The following is a 13,973-nucleotide window of genomic DNA, read 5'->3' as shown; positions in this document are numbered from 1 at the left end:
ACCTCTATGCCAGCTGCTCACCCTGGAAGGGAAATCACACAAACATGTCAGGGGAGGGCTGTGGAGGGCCCTGCCACACATCCCTGGCTGGAGCACATCTATCTGGGGGTGATTGAAGCTGGAGTCCCAGCTCAGATCTTCCTGATCTCGGAGTCCAGATACACACACCAGGGAGGTGACCTAAGTGTGCACTGCACCCCTCTGGGCCTGCCCCACTGTGTGTGATGGGGGTGGTCAAAGGCACCTGCTAGGCCCAGTGAAACTAAGGGACTTGTGGCAGCCTGGGTCGGCCTGAAGCAGCGTTTGGCTGTAGTAGTCGGGGACAGAGAGTTGTGTCACTTTACCCATAAAGCAGATATTACCACGTGTTTATAGGACGCCAGGCTGGGTGCTTCCTGGCTTGGGGAGAGCAGCCGGGCCTCCTGGTGGTTCCCAAGTGCCCTCTGCTGGTGGCTTTGGGGAACTGCACAGCTGGGGAGGGGACCGGGCTCAGCCGCCTCTGGTGCCTGATCCTCTGGGTAGCCTGTCCTGTGGTCTCATGGGGCTAATGACTCCATGAGAAGAAGGCTGGAGTCACATCTTCATAGACAGCTGGGACTTAGCTGAGAACCAATTCATTGTAACTCAAAGACTGGCATCAAATTTATTATTATCTTTTGTTAAATACTTTAGATCTTTTCAGGACACATGGTCTATAAGGGCACGGTAGGTTGTCTTCCCAGTTTTGCGTGTACAGTTATGTGACAGGAGGAGAGGTGACATAATCAGGTGATATGCACGTAGGGAGGGTACTGGGGGACTGCCCCTGCACCTGCATCCGTGAGCCTTGCCCCTCTGAGAATGGCCTCTGGACTTCCACCAGGTAAACCTGGGACTTACATCTCCCAGTCAGGTGACAGCTTAGGAGGAGGGCCGTTGGGGACAGTGAGGATTACAGTCATACACGTGCATTCGATATATTTTAAAAGAACAATACACAATGGGCAGTGGGGGAGGTGTTCTGCCGGGCAAGCCCCTGCTCGCTGCACGGCCGCCTGTCCTGCAAGCGTCTCGTGGGGTGGGGGTGGGATGTCAATCTCCATGGTGCTAATTGGAGAAGGGTCTCTCTCCTGCCGGAGGTAGGGGTGACTGGGCAGTGGGTGCTGGAACGGGGAGCGGGGGCCCGGGCAGAGCAGCTCCAGCCTCCAGAGGGTCCTGGTCACTTCCCTGTGAAGGCTTGACCTGCCAGAGCACCGACATCAGGCACACACCAGGGGAAGAACACAGGGTTCTCCCCGGGGCCACAAAAAAGTCTGTTGATAGCCTCCCGGCATAGCGCAATGCTGCTGGGTCCTCTGGGCCAGCACCAAAGACCTTCCTCAGTGGGTCCCACGGTGTTGGCTTCTCATAAGGCCGTTCACAGCTTGGAAGGTGCCTTGGGTGGCAGATGGAGGACCCAGAGGGAAGAACCAGGCATTTCTCAAGCTGGACAGCTCTGGACTATCACCTGGTTCTTCCACTTTTGGGCCAGGCAGGTGGGGCTGGAGCCCTCCTCCAGCAAAAGGTGGCCATGGTGGCCTGTGCTATGTTGGTGTGGCCCCTGACTAGGGGTCAGAGACAAGAGTCGTCTAGATTCAGAAAGACCTTCCCTGGGCTCCCCTGGGACTAAAGATTTGAAAAGTAAATTCTTCACAGCAGCGCAAATAGTCTGAAATTCTAACAAAAAAGTTCTGTTGGGTAGTTCTCAACACCCAGGGGAAGGTACCCTGTGACCCTGACACTTGGTGCTGCAGAGACCCCTGTCCCTGGAAGGGTGAGCTGTTCAGCAAGCTCAGGAGAGGACACCCCACCCCCCAATTCCTCATTTGTTGTTTGAGATGGAAGTACAAAGCTCTGTCTTCAGCCTTGGAGAGGCAAGAAAGCCATTCTCATGGGACTAGGTGCAGGGGACGGTGGGGCGGGACCTGGGAGACCACAGTACAAGTCTGGCTCCACCTCTGTCCCTGTGACTCTCAGACCTACGGAGTCCTTGTCAGAAATTGGGGACCGTGCCACCACCCAGCATGGTGGGCAGGGCAATCAGGGCTGGCCCCATAGGTGTTGGGCTACATGGAATCTGAGTCTGAAGGGAAGAAGGCCCCGGGAGATCCAAAGGGTGGCCTAGGGCAGGCGTGGTGATGGAGTTTGGGGAGCCTTGGAGCCTGGGTTTTATTCTTTCTAACCAGGGAGGAGGAAATGCCTCCTGGCCCAAGCTGAAGGAGAGGAGTTCCCAGCCTGGGCCCCCTACCCTCTGCTCACCATCCAGACACGTCCCTCCACCCGTGCCAAGGGTCAGAGCCCAGGGTCTTGGGGGCCTTGCCTGGGGGCCGCCCTCAGTAACAGTCGTCTGCAAAGAAGGGTGCACGGGCAGACGGTGGGCAGTCCCCCACATCGTGTGGCCCCACCAGCTCCCCATACTCGCTGTTGTAGAACACCTGGCCTCCCCGTGCCCCGCGGTCCGGCCTCCGCCGCCGCCCTTGGGTGTCAGGGTGCGCCCTGGTCACGTCCACATTCCGGCCAGGTCCTTTACAGCTGCTGAGACAGGGAAGGAGATGGTCAATAAGACAAGAAGACAAGAGGGACAGGACCCTAGTAGGGGGTCTGGTTGGAATCACCAGAGACATGACCAGAGCATCAAACAAGTCCAGAGCCATCAGGAACACAGGCTTGACGCACACAGCAAAGCAGGCTGATGTGAGTGTTGGCAAACACTGGAGCTTTCTCTGTCCCAAGCCTGGGTGTGGGATGATGGAGAATGCCTGCTCCATGCCTCCAGACCTATTTCTCTCCCAGACCTGCCCATCTCTGTGAACGCACCAATGCTGACTCAGTGGCTCAAGCCCCTGGGTGACATCCTTTCCTGAGCCCCTCACATCCAATCCACCCAGACGCCTGTACATTTTAACTGCAGAATGCATCCATGCCCCTCTCTGCATGCCCTGTCCTGCTCCAGAGCCAGTGGCCACCTCAGATGTTCTGCACTAACTTGGCACACCTCTCCTCCTCCCAACCCTGCCTCCCTAGGGCCTTGTCTTCAGGGATCCTTTCAGCTGGAGAATGTCCTTCTCCTGACAGACCCTCCAATGGCGTTTTGTCACTCTCAGGATGAACGCCAAGCTCCTCTCCCTGGCCTGGGAGGCCTTGAAGGTGCCAGCCCCAACCCCTGCGTCCTCAGTGATGGTCAGGTGACACTCCCCACTAAGCTCTCACTTTCTTTGAGAGTTTGCAAATGTTGCTTCATTGCTTCTGATTTTAATTTTGCTTTGCATGGTGCTAAGCCTGATGCCAGCCTGACTTTTTTTTCCTTCATAAATGACTCTGCCTGGGGCACCTGGGTGGCTCAGTCAGTTGAGTGGCTGACTTCATGATCTCAAGGTTCATGAGTTTGAGCCCCACATCGGGCTCGCTGCTGTCAGCACAGATCCTCTGTCCTCCTCTCTCTGCCCCTCCCGGCTTGCATTCTCCGAAAAATAAATAAATATTAAAAATAAATAAATAAATGACTCAGCCTTTTTGCCTGAATTTACAGAATGTTTACCTTGAAAGTCTAACAGTTCAACTAAGCTTTGAGTCCAAGCCTACTGTTCTGGGTCAGTTTTCCTAGTCCATCTTTGGAGATGTAGATTTAGTTATTCTTTTCTAAGAGGGTTATCTTGAATTCCAAGTTTATTTTGTTAATTTTTTTAATCGTTTATTAATTTTTGAGACAGAGAGAGACAGAGCATGAACAGGGGAGGGTCAGAGAGAGAGGGAGACACAGAATCTGAAACAGGCTCCAAGCTCTGAGCTGTCATCACAGAGCCTGACGTGGGGCTCGAACTCACGGACCGCGAGATCATGACCTGAGCCAAAGTCGGACGCTTAACCAACTGAGCCACCCAGGCGCCCCTTGAATTCCAAGTTTAAAATACTAGGTCTATTTTACTGTCAGCATAGGCTTCCTCAGAGACTCCAATTTTACATAGATTGGCTCTTTTCTACTCAACTACTACACCACCAACTTTCTTTCTCATCTTTTTTACCTCTTTGTTTTGGTTTTATTTTCTTTTGTCTTTTCATGTCCATCTTCGGTGTCTTTCTCTGTAAGGAAGAATTATCATATCTACTGATCCTTGGGCACCCCCTCTCCAGTCTTCATTTTTGAGGGGATTTCTCTTTTATTTCAATTTCTTTCCTGAAATGTAGTCAACCACCATTTAATACTGTCACACTACCTATTTCCATCTGAGTGTTTGAGTTTCTGATTCCTGGTGTGGCTCCTTTGTTTAATTATGTATTGAATACACTGGAGTATGTATCAGCTTTTCCTTGCTTCCTTTTTTTTTTTTTTGTTTTGAGTATTTACATCTACATTCTAATTGTTTTATTCTTATAATAATTCTGTATGGATAGTGATTATTTTTTTCTGTTCATGATTATTCATGCTGGGATTTCCTCAGCTAGAAGTATCTGGTTATCCTATGGAAGGGGCTTGGGATATGGGTGGCTTCTGAGGTTGCTTAATTTAGGAGTGCTGCACTAGACCTGTGTCTGTGGTGTCACATTGAATTCCTTCAACTGCATCCTCTGCAAAGGCTCCATTCTTGTCCTGCATTGTATTGTCACCTGGAGCCAACCAGTGACTTTGCTGGGAGTCCTGGGCCCCCTTGTGGTTGCTGCCACACAGCCATGCTGACCTACCACAAGCCCAGGGCTTCCATATCTTCCTCTTGCCTACACACTTGGATGAAATGCCACACTTCAGGGGGTGGATCTGTCATCCTAAGTGGCCCCTCTAAGGGCCGGGTGAGTGACCTAGAAGTGAGGACCCTATGTGGTAAGTGTGATTGGTGGTTCACAGGAGACAGGAAAGGACCAGACAGATAAGCTCCCTCCTTCTCCCTGCACAGAGCCCTTCAAGGTGCATTCTATCTTTGCACCTGTTTGGAGAATGTTCCATGTACCAAGTGAATGCACCCACCAGGTGACCTGCTGTACCTCTTGGTGGCTGGTCATGCTGTGCTTCCCAGGGAACCCCGTGAGAAGAATAGTGCTGTCACTTCTATTGTGAGGTGCAGTGTTGTAATAAATGGTTTCCTTGGGTGTGTATCTGTCTTCTGGATTCTTGCTTCTGGAGGACTCTTATCTTCTGCAACTTTCTTCCTCCTTCACTATGAAGCACTCCCTTTCACAAGCAGCTTCTTCCCAAGACGGCTGCCCCTGGTGCCTCAGACTTGCCCTGGAGCCCTGCTCTCCTCCACCAGACCTCTGGCTCCTCCATTATCTCCCCAGTTTGTCTGGAGGACCTTATCACACTCCTCTCTCACGGGACAGTCCCTATTTACTCTCCCTCCACCAGGACTCAGGTATGGCTCTGCTGGCCCTAGTGCTGAGTTCCCTACTCACAGGTAAACTTGAGTCTGTTTCTCTTGGTTACATCACAGGTATGGGCTCTGAGTGGCCTTATTTTGGGTGTTGTTTTTACGAAGATAGGTGGAGATTAGAATTTAACAATCACCCTATGACTCACCCTCTTACTGAATTATCTTTTTTTGAGATAGAAAATACTGTTTGGTAAAGGGACATTAGCCAAAAACTATTTACAACAATGCAGTTAGCATTAATTTTCCGAAACTAGGTTACCAATAGAGATCACCTGATAGAATCAAGAAAAACAAAAAAAGAGGCCAAGATGCATGGTATAGATGCAAGTAGTCATGGCTGGGTGTGTGATCCCACAACCACCAGCATTCACAGCGCTGCAAACACACCCTTTGCAGGCTGCTGGGAAAATATCCAATAGTTGGTTGAGTTGTAGATGTCATAAATACACCTACCAGAAAGGTGAACAATAGCATCAACTATCCTAACGTGATACAAATAAATACTTGTGGTTTAGTGTAAAATATTCAGTGACAACCTCATTTAGTGATTAAAAAACAGCAGAGGCAGAAGCCATGGTTTGTTCTGGAAAATTGTGTCAGATGACCTAAAAAGGGACTCCTGAGACAGACACAGATATCAAAGGTAGAACTGAATGGTCTGAAGAAAGTGGAAAAGGGCAATGTCTTACAGTATTGTAGTTCCTGTCATCTATTCATCCATTCATTCATTTGTTCATTCGTTCATTTCAATGTGGGGTTTGAACTTGCGACCCCAAGATCAAGAGTTGCACGCTCCAAAAAATGAACTATTGGGACCTCATTAAAATAAAAAGCTTTTGCACAGCGAAGGAAACAATCAGCAAAATGAAAAGGCAACCAACGGAATGGGAGAAGATATTTGCAACGACATATCAGATAAAGGGTTAGTATCCAAAATCTATAAAGAACTTATCAAACTCAACACCCAAAAAAAACAAATAATCCAGTGAAGAGATGGGCAAAAGACATGAACAGACACTTCTCCAAAGAAGACATCCAGATGGCCAATCGACACATGAAAAAAGCCTCCACATCACTCATCATCAGGGAAATACAAATCAAAACCACAATGAGATACCACCTTACACTTGTCAGAATGGCTAACATTAACAACTCAGGCAACAACAGATGTTGACGAGGATGTGGAGAGACAGGATCTCTTTTGCACTGCTGGTGGGAATGCAAACTGGTGCAGCCACTATGGAAAACAGTATGAAGTTTCCTCAAAAAACTAAAAATAGAACTACCTTACGACCCAGCAATAGCACTACTAGGTATTTATCCAAAGGGTATGCTGTTTCGAAGGGGCACATGCACCCCAGTGTTTCTAGCAGCACTATCAACAATAGCCGAAGTATGGAAAGAGCCCAAATGTTCATCGATGGATGAATGGATAAAGAAGATGTGGTATACATATACAATGGAGTATTACTTGGCAATCAAAAAGAATGAAATCTTGCCATTTGCAACTACATGGATGGAACTGGAGGGTAGTATGCTAAGTGAAATTAGTCAGTCAGAGAAAGACAAATATCATATGACCTCACTCATATGAGGACTTTAAGATATGAAACTGATGAACACAGGGGAAGGGAAGGGAAGCAAAAATAATATAAAAACAAGGAGGGGGACAAAACATAAGAGACTTTTAAATATGGAGAACAACCAGAGGGTTACTGGAGGGGTTGTGGGAGGGGGGATGGGCTGAATGAGTAAGGGGCATTAAGGAATCTACTCCTGAAATCACTGTTGCACTGTATGCTCACTAACTTGGATGCAAATTAAAAAAAAAAAAAAGAGTTGCACGCTCCACCAACTGAGCCAGGTAGGCACCCCCAAGTCCTGTCATTTAAACAGCTATGTACAGGGCACCTGGGTGGCTCAGTTGGTTAAGCATCTGACTCTTGGTTTCAGGTCAGGTCATAATCTCTCGATTTCATGAATTGGATCCCTGAGTCAGGCTCTGGGCTGGCATCGTGGAGCCTGCTTGGGATTCTCTCTCTCTCCCCCTCTCTCTCTGTCCCTCCCGTAGTTGTGCTGCCTCTGTCTCTCTCAAATATATAAATGAACTTAAATAAACCCAGTAATGTACAAGTCAAGTAGGAGAATGAATAGGTAGACATGTAACTATTTCATCTATACTCTTAAAAGATTAAACATTCAAGTTTTTTTGGGGGGGGTGCGTAGGGTGCTATCACCTTGGACAAAGGGAGGTCATCTATCTGGGTCACTTTCTGTGCAGGCACACAAGGATTTCTCTGTAACGGTATTCTTATCAAAATAGGACAGCAGCCAGCTCCAAGTCACATGATCTCTCTGTCTCCTGCTGCCACTGAGCTTAAATACTGGGGTCCTGGGATGGTGGTGGAGTCCCCTGGCTACGGGTGCGTATGTACAGTGGGCATGGTGGCTCATACTCGATTCAGCTAGAGCATCCGTCATATGGAAGGAAGGTGTAGGGGACCAGCACCAGGTATGCTGAGCCAGGATGGTGATGGGGGTGGGGGCTATTTCGGGAGGACTGGTGGCCAAAGGCCTTGAGTTCCAGAGTAGTTTGCTTTGAACACACAAAAAGGCAATAGGCAACCATGAAAGGTTTCAGGTAAGACAGTGATGGGCACACCCAGGCCCAGCTTCCCTTCCTGGCCCTTTGCAGGGAAAGAGGTTCTGAAAGCCCTACCTGAGCCCGCTTTCTTGTCTGTACCTGCTCTCCAGCTGCTCAAACTCCTCGGAGGCTAGCACCATCCCACTGTCCGTTTGGTTATCCTGTGTGCAGAGAACAAGCCGAGGCTGTAGGCCCCCCTGAAGCCCATCTGCAGGCAGCTGCCCCCCGGCCAGAACAGCATGGCACAGACCTGCACTGCTGCAGACCTAACACCTGTCCTGTGAAAAGTGAGCAGAAAACAGGTGTCCGCCCCTCACTGGAGCATGCGGGGGAGGGTCACATGCCCTTGCCATGGAGGGAGAAACTGAGGCCCAGAGGGGCCGTGCTTGGCCGGCACTCAGAAGTTGGCAAAGCTGGGATACCGCATGCTGGGGGGTCCTACAGAGTGGCCATGCAAGCGCTCAGGGTGCAGGGAGAGCAGGAACACAAGGAGAAACTGGGAGAACATTGAAAGAATCTGGCAGCTCGTAGTGGATAAAAATGGTCTTCACGGAGACACATCCCAGATTTGGCGGGGTTCTGTCACCCTTAGATCGGGCGTGACTTTCGTTTTGAATTGCATGGAGGGGAATAGCACTCTCGTCAGAGCTGGGGGCCCTCCAACATCTTCACCTGGCCCCAGGCGACATGAGTACTCACTGACCAGGCCCATCCAGAGCGAGGCTGGAATGGGAAGGTTCCTGGCTATGTGTCTTGGCAATAGGCTAAGAGGGTGAGTTTGTGCTTTTACAAAGTGGACACGCGGGCTCCGGCTTAGTGGCATGGTGGGTCCACTCTGCTTGACTGAATCCGAGGACACAGCTATGTCCTGTGCCCTGTTCCCAGGCCTCCTTCTCTGGGGACACCATCCCCTTCTCTCTGGCCACATGGCTGGGGGGCCACCAAAGGGAAGCCCTGACCCAGGCTAATCCAATAATAACCATCTGGGAGGAGAAGCTGTCTTTCCACTGGGTTTCTATGCTGTGCGGAAGGAGACCCTGTGTGAGTGATGAGGGCACAGTGGGGAGCGGCTGAGGGATGGTGGCATCGCAGAGGCACACAGACCCCAACATGCCTGAGGTGCAATAGTGGACTTGACATTTCAAGGGACAGTCGGCACCCTTTCCTCAGCGACTTTTCCCCTGCCAGCCTCAGGAGTTCCTGGCACCTTCTCCCAGCAGACAGAGACCAGCCACCCTGATCTGGGGTGCCCGGGCCCACTGGCCCCACTTACCACGGAGGCCTTGTAGGTTGTTGGGGTCATGGGAAATTCTTCGAATGTTTTCATCCTGGAGGAGCCCTGGGTCTGAGTCCCTCTGGCCAGGCACCCAGGAAAGGACACACAGTTGTAGTATCTGTGGGGAGAAAGCAGGGAGTGCTGAAGAAATGTGCCCCAGAAAGCTCTCTCCACCTCTCCATCTGCCCCATGTCTCCCCAGGAGGACCCAGTCCTGGGATGAGAGTATGGGCCCTGGGTGCGGTGCTGGGCTGGGTCCCCCTCGGGTGCCCCCTGCAGCCATCTACCACGCGGCCCCCCTCCCCATGCTGAGCGGTGTCTCCTCTCCTGTGTGTGCGGGAGGAGAAAACCTCCTGAGGCCACTGCTGGGAAGGGCATGGGATGTGAGTGCAGAGCGCCCAGCCCCGGGGGGCAGAGGCGGGTGGTTGGCATGGAGCTGGCGAGAGATGTAGGGAGGCCTTCACCCCAGAACGGGCCTCTCTGTGCAAGGCAAGCAGTCTGGTGCAGCAAGCTGCCACCTGGCCTGTGTGTGTGGGTGTGTGTACACATGTGTGCCCATGTGCATGTCCGTGTGTGCGTGGGGATGACTGGTGGAAGGAGCCTCGTGGGCACCAGCTGGCTGTTCCTGTCTCCCAGGCCTGACCCTGCTCTATGCTGGGGTGCAGGGGGTGGTGGGTTTCAGAGAAACATAAAAAGCCTTCCTGGAGTATAAACAGCCATCGGCAAGAGACATCTGATCCAGAACTCTGGGAACTTAGGCTACCGTCTGAATCCTGAATACAGATTAGTGACAGGCCTACTCTGCTCCCAGGACCCCAAATTTCAGACTAAGGGGAAGTGCCTTTAGGGGCTATGAGTGCCAGAAGCAGAGGAGGCTGGAGGGTAGAGAGAAGGACTGAAGGGGTGCAGAGAAAAGCAAAGTGGCAGTCTATATGGCCTTGGAGGGGCCCCAAAGCTAACCAGGGCCTCCAGGGAGACACAGCCCCCAGTACTGTCTTTTAAAATCACTGTGCTCTTGGGGTGCCTGGGTGGCTCAGTTGGTTAAGCATCCAACTCTTGATTTTGGCTCAGGTCATGATCTCACAGGTTGTGGGATCAAGCCCCGCATTGGGTTCCAGGCTGACGGTGCAGAGCCTGCTTGGGATTCTGTCTCCCTCTCTCCTCTGCCCCTCTTCTTTTCGCTCTTTCTCTCTCAAAATAAACAAGCAAACATTAAAAAAAATTAAAAAAATAAAATCACTGTGCTCTCTGAGTTGGTCTCTCAAGTCCTTGTGGTTTGCTTTTTCTTGATGACTAACGAGAATAAAATATACCATGTTGGAACTGCTTTCTCCCTGCCCAGGGGATCCCTGGACCTGAGGCAGTGTGGCTGACCTGGCCGCCAGGCTGTGCCGGTGCAGGCTTGGCGGGCTGTCCTCGGTGTCGGCCTCGGCGATGTGCAGGGCCGTGGTGGACGCCTGCAAGAAACTGCCTTCCTCCAAGCTCTGAGAGCTGCAGGGAGCCATGCAGTCCTCCTCCTCCTGGTGGGAATGGCAGAGCCCACCAGGGTCAGACATCACTGTGTCCCCTCAGCCCCCACCCTCACGCTCAGGACTGCTGGGGCTCCTGACCGGTGAAGCTCTGTGCAGCAAGGTGCTCTGAGGTTTAAGTGAGCCTGCCTGGCGAATTCTCCCAACAGCCTTCCCAGGTGCCCCACTTATAAGGAGGAAGACACAACATGGGCAATCTCAACCCAGGGTCCCGTCCTTTGGGGCACAGTTGGTGTTGTGGGCACAGCCCTTGCTCACGCCTCTGGACCCCAGAGCACTAGGGTGGGCTTGAGCTGGCTTTGCTCTCTGCACCCCCAGGCACATTGTGGGAGGGAGACAGAAGTGAAAGGTGGGTGCAGGGGGCAGGGCTTGCAGACCCCCTGAAGGCCAGTCGAGGGCTCTGCATGGCCAAAGACGGGCTCTGACCATCTGCCCGATGGTCCTGGGGTTGGGGGTCAGAGGTTGCTACAGCAGGACAGGGTGGACAGAGAAGACTTACTTGTCGGCCCCTGCCCTGGAGCAGGTCCCCCAGGATCTCCACCAGCTCCGAGAACGCAGGCCTCTCTTTGGGGTCTCCTGACCAGCAGCTCAGCATGATGCCACGTCTGTGGGTAAAGCCGGCTGCTGGCCTGTGGTCTGAGTGCACCCGCACCATCCACCAGCAGACTGCCCAGCTCCCCTAACCTTGGCCCCTCACACCCTCACTGCCTACCCTGTCTTTTCTGCCTGGGGCAGGTGGGGGAGAGCTGTCCAGGGGCCAGTGGGTGGATCAGGGGTGGAGCAATGAACTCCATCTGCAGGCCTCTACCCCAGCCTCAGGCCTGTGCCACCTCCCCAGTTCTGCTCCTTTTGCATGCAACACCCCCAACCCCACCAACCCCCCAACACCTACAGAGTCAGTGGGGAAACTCACATGGCGGGAGTGGCCAGCTCTGGGGCTCTCATCCGCGTGCCCTCTTTTAGCCGCTGACAGAACTCCTCGTTGATCTGCACCCCAGGGTAGGGGGAGGCCCCTGATGGCAGGAACAGGGTGAGGCAGAGGGTGGGTGGGGAGCAGGCAGCCGGTGCTCAGTCCAGCCCCCTCAGATTGGCTCTGTCCTGGCCCTTTATGGCAGAGGGCTCATCCTGCTGCTTCCAGGCCTGGGGTGGGGGTGGGGGCTGGCCAGCACTCCTGTCCTCCTATTATAGTTCTTCATTAGGTTAAAAAAGAATGATGGATGAAAACACGGTTGCAGGGATCCCCAGGGTCAGGGAGCCACACTGAGCCAATTAAAACAGGTTTGGCACAGTGACCCCTCTTCAGAGACACCCTCCCCAGGCATCCAATCCAATCCCTTCCTAAATCCTGTGGCTTTGCCTGCAGCACCTTGCCTCTCCTGACCACAGAAAAGATGGCCCTAAAGAGCCTCTTGGTCTCCCTCTGCCCCTGAGGGCAAGCCACACAACAGCAGGGAGATCCTTTTTATTTTTTTAATGTTTATTTATTTTTGAGAGAGAGAGAGAGAGAGAGAGAGACCGAGTGCAAGTGGGGGAGGGGCAAAGGAGAGGGAGACACAGAATCCAAAGCAGGCTCCAGGCTCCAAGTTGTCAACACAGAGCCCTACATGGGGCTTGAACTCACGAACTGTGAGATCATGACCTTAGCTGAAGTTGGACGCTCAACCCACTGAGCCACCCAGGAGCCCCAGTAGGGCAATCCTTTAAACTTTTTTTTTCATTTATATTTGAGGGAGAGAGAGAGAGAGAGAGAGAGCATGCACGCGCATGTGTGCCTGCATGCGAGCAGGGGAGGGGCAGAGAGAGGACAACAGAAGATCCGAAGCAGGCTCTGAGCTGGTAGCAGAGGCTCGAACTCAAGGATCGTGAGATCATGATCTGAGCCAAAGTCAGATGCTTTACTGACTGAGACATGCAGGCGCCCCAAGAGTGATTCTTTTAAGACAAAACCCAGACTGCTCTCTCCCTCACTCAAAGCTCTGAATGGCTTCCATGAGACTTAAATTCCAGGTCCTCACCCTGGTCAGCTCGTGCAGGGCATGGACCACCTCTCCTACCTCTTGCTGCATTTCCTGACGCCCCTTCCTCATCCCCTGCCCACCTCCGACACTCCGGGATGATGGGCCTGGTTGCCCCCTAGTCCTGGAGTGCTGTCTTCCCAGGCCTGCCTGCCCTCCCCCAGCCCCTTCATCAGCCAGGCCCTCCCCTCCAGCTCACACACAGCCCCTGTCTGTCCTCCTGTGCTCTCCAGGCCCTTGGATTTTTAGTAATAGTATTCATGGTAGTTGCTCTTTAGTTCTTTTACTTCTCCATTTGTTCACTGCCCAGCTCCACCCTAGTGTGTGTGTGGGGGGGGTTCATCTTGGTCCCAGGGGGCCCACCCAGGGACCCACGTGGAACTCTCCTAAGTAGGTACAATCCTTGAGTCAGCACCCAGTCTCCTCCAGGACACACCCCAGCCCTTGAAGGCAGGAGCGGCATCCCCAGTGACAGGTGAGGAAGGGGCTCATCCAGGGAGGGGACGATCTGGGGAGACCTGTGAGGCCTCTCCTCTGGGACCTGCGGTAGCCCCGGGGACTGCCTAGTAAACACAGGCTCTGTGCTCACAGAGACTGGAGCACACCACCCTCTACCTGCTAGAGCTGGTGCCAGGGTGGCCCACGCTGGAGGCAGAGGGGAGAGGTGGAGGGCTGCTGCTTGCTCCAGGTGCACACGTCTGAGCCGCCCAGCCCCCTGCTTCACAAGGGCTAGGGTGCTGTGACCTGGAGCCTACCATCCTGCCTCTCCCCTCCCCCACACCCTGCCGTGCACTTACCCAAGGAGAAGATCTCCCAGAGCAGCACCCCAAAGGACCACACGTCACTCTGCGTGGTGTACACTTTGTCAAAGATGCTCTCAGGGGCCATCCACTTCAGAGGCAGCCGGGCCTGGGGGAGGCGGGAGGAAGCTTGTCCCCATGGAGGGAGGGAAGAGAGGGAGAAAGCCAAACACTTGGGCAGCCCCTCTCTCACCCCCAGTCTCCCCAGAACTCTGGAGCCACACCCCAAGAAAGGCCTTTGGCCCTTCCCACCCCTTCTGTGTTCAGAAGACTCTCACACCCTATAGGTGCCTAGTGTCTTCCTTGAAGTCTTCTGCCCTGCTGCTGTT

The 13,973-nt window shown here is 52.9% G+C and overlaps 1 protein-coding gene across 4 annotated transcripts in view; it reads right to left on the bottom strand.

Moving 5' to 3' along the window:
- Positions 1–220: 220 nt before the first annotated feature.
- The window catches only part of FLT4 (fms related receptor tyrosine kinase 4), a 43,678-nt gene continuing 29,925 nt past the window's right edge, over positions 221–13,973 (bottom strand). The window contains exons 24-31 of one of the 4 annotated variants that reach the window (XM_042932308.1): positions 13,642–13,753; positions 11,743–11,842; positions 11,329–11,434; positions 10,675–10,820; positions 9,299–9,419; positions 8,101–8,186; positions 2,454–2,553; positions 221–1,221 (exon numbers count right to left, since the gene is read on the bottom strand). In XM_042932308.1, coding sequence (XP_042788242.1) covers positions 1,087–1,221; positions 2,454–2,553; positions 8,101–8,186; positions 9,299–9,419; positions 10,675–10,820; positions 11,329–11,434; positions 11,743–11,842; positions 13,642–13,753 — 906 coding nt within the window. In that variant the 3' untranslated portion in view covers positions 221–1,086. Of the gene's footprint in view, positions 2,554–8,100; positions 8,187–9,298; positions 9,420–10,674; positions 10,821–11,328; positions 11,435–11,742; positions 11,843–13,641; positions 13,754–13,973 lie in introns of all 4 variants that reach the window. The other 3 variants (XM_042932317.1, XM_042932324.1, XM_042932332.1) reach the window with 3 other exon arrangements.

The sequence above is a fragment of the Panthera leo genome, chromosome A1, assembly GCF_018350215.1.
Source record: "Panthera leo isolate Ple1 chromosome A1, P.leo_Ple1_pat1.1, whole genome shotgun sequence".
In the NCBI taxonomy this organism is placed as follows: Eukaryota; Metazoa; Chordata; class Mammalia; order Carnivora; family Felidae; genus Panthera; species Panthera leo.
This window is presented reverse-complemented; position numbering and strand designations above follow the sequence as displayed.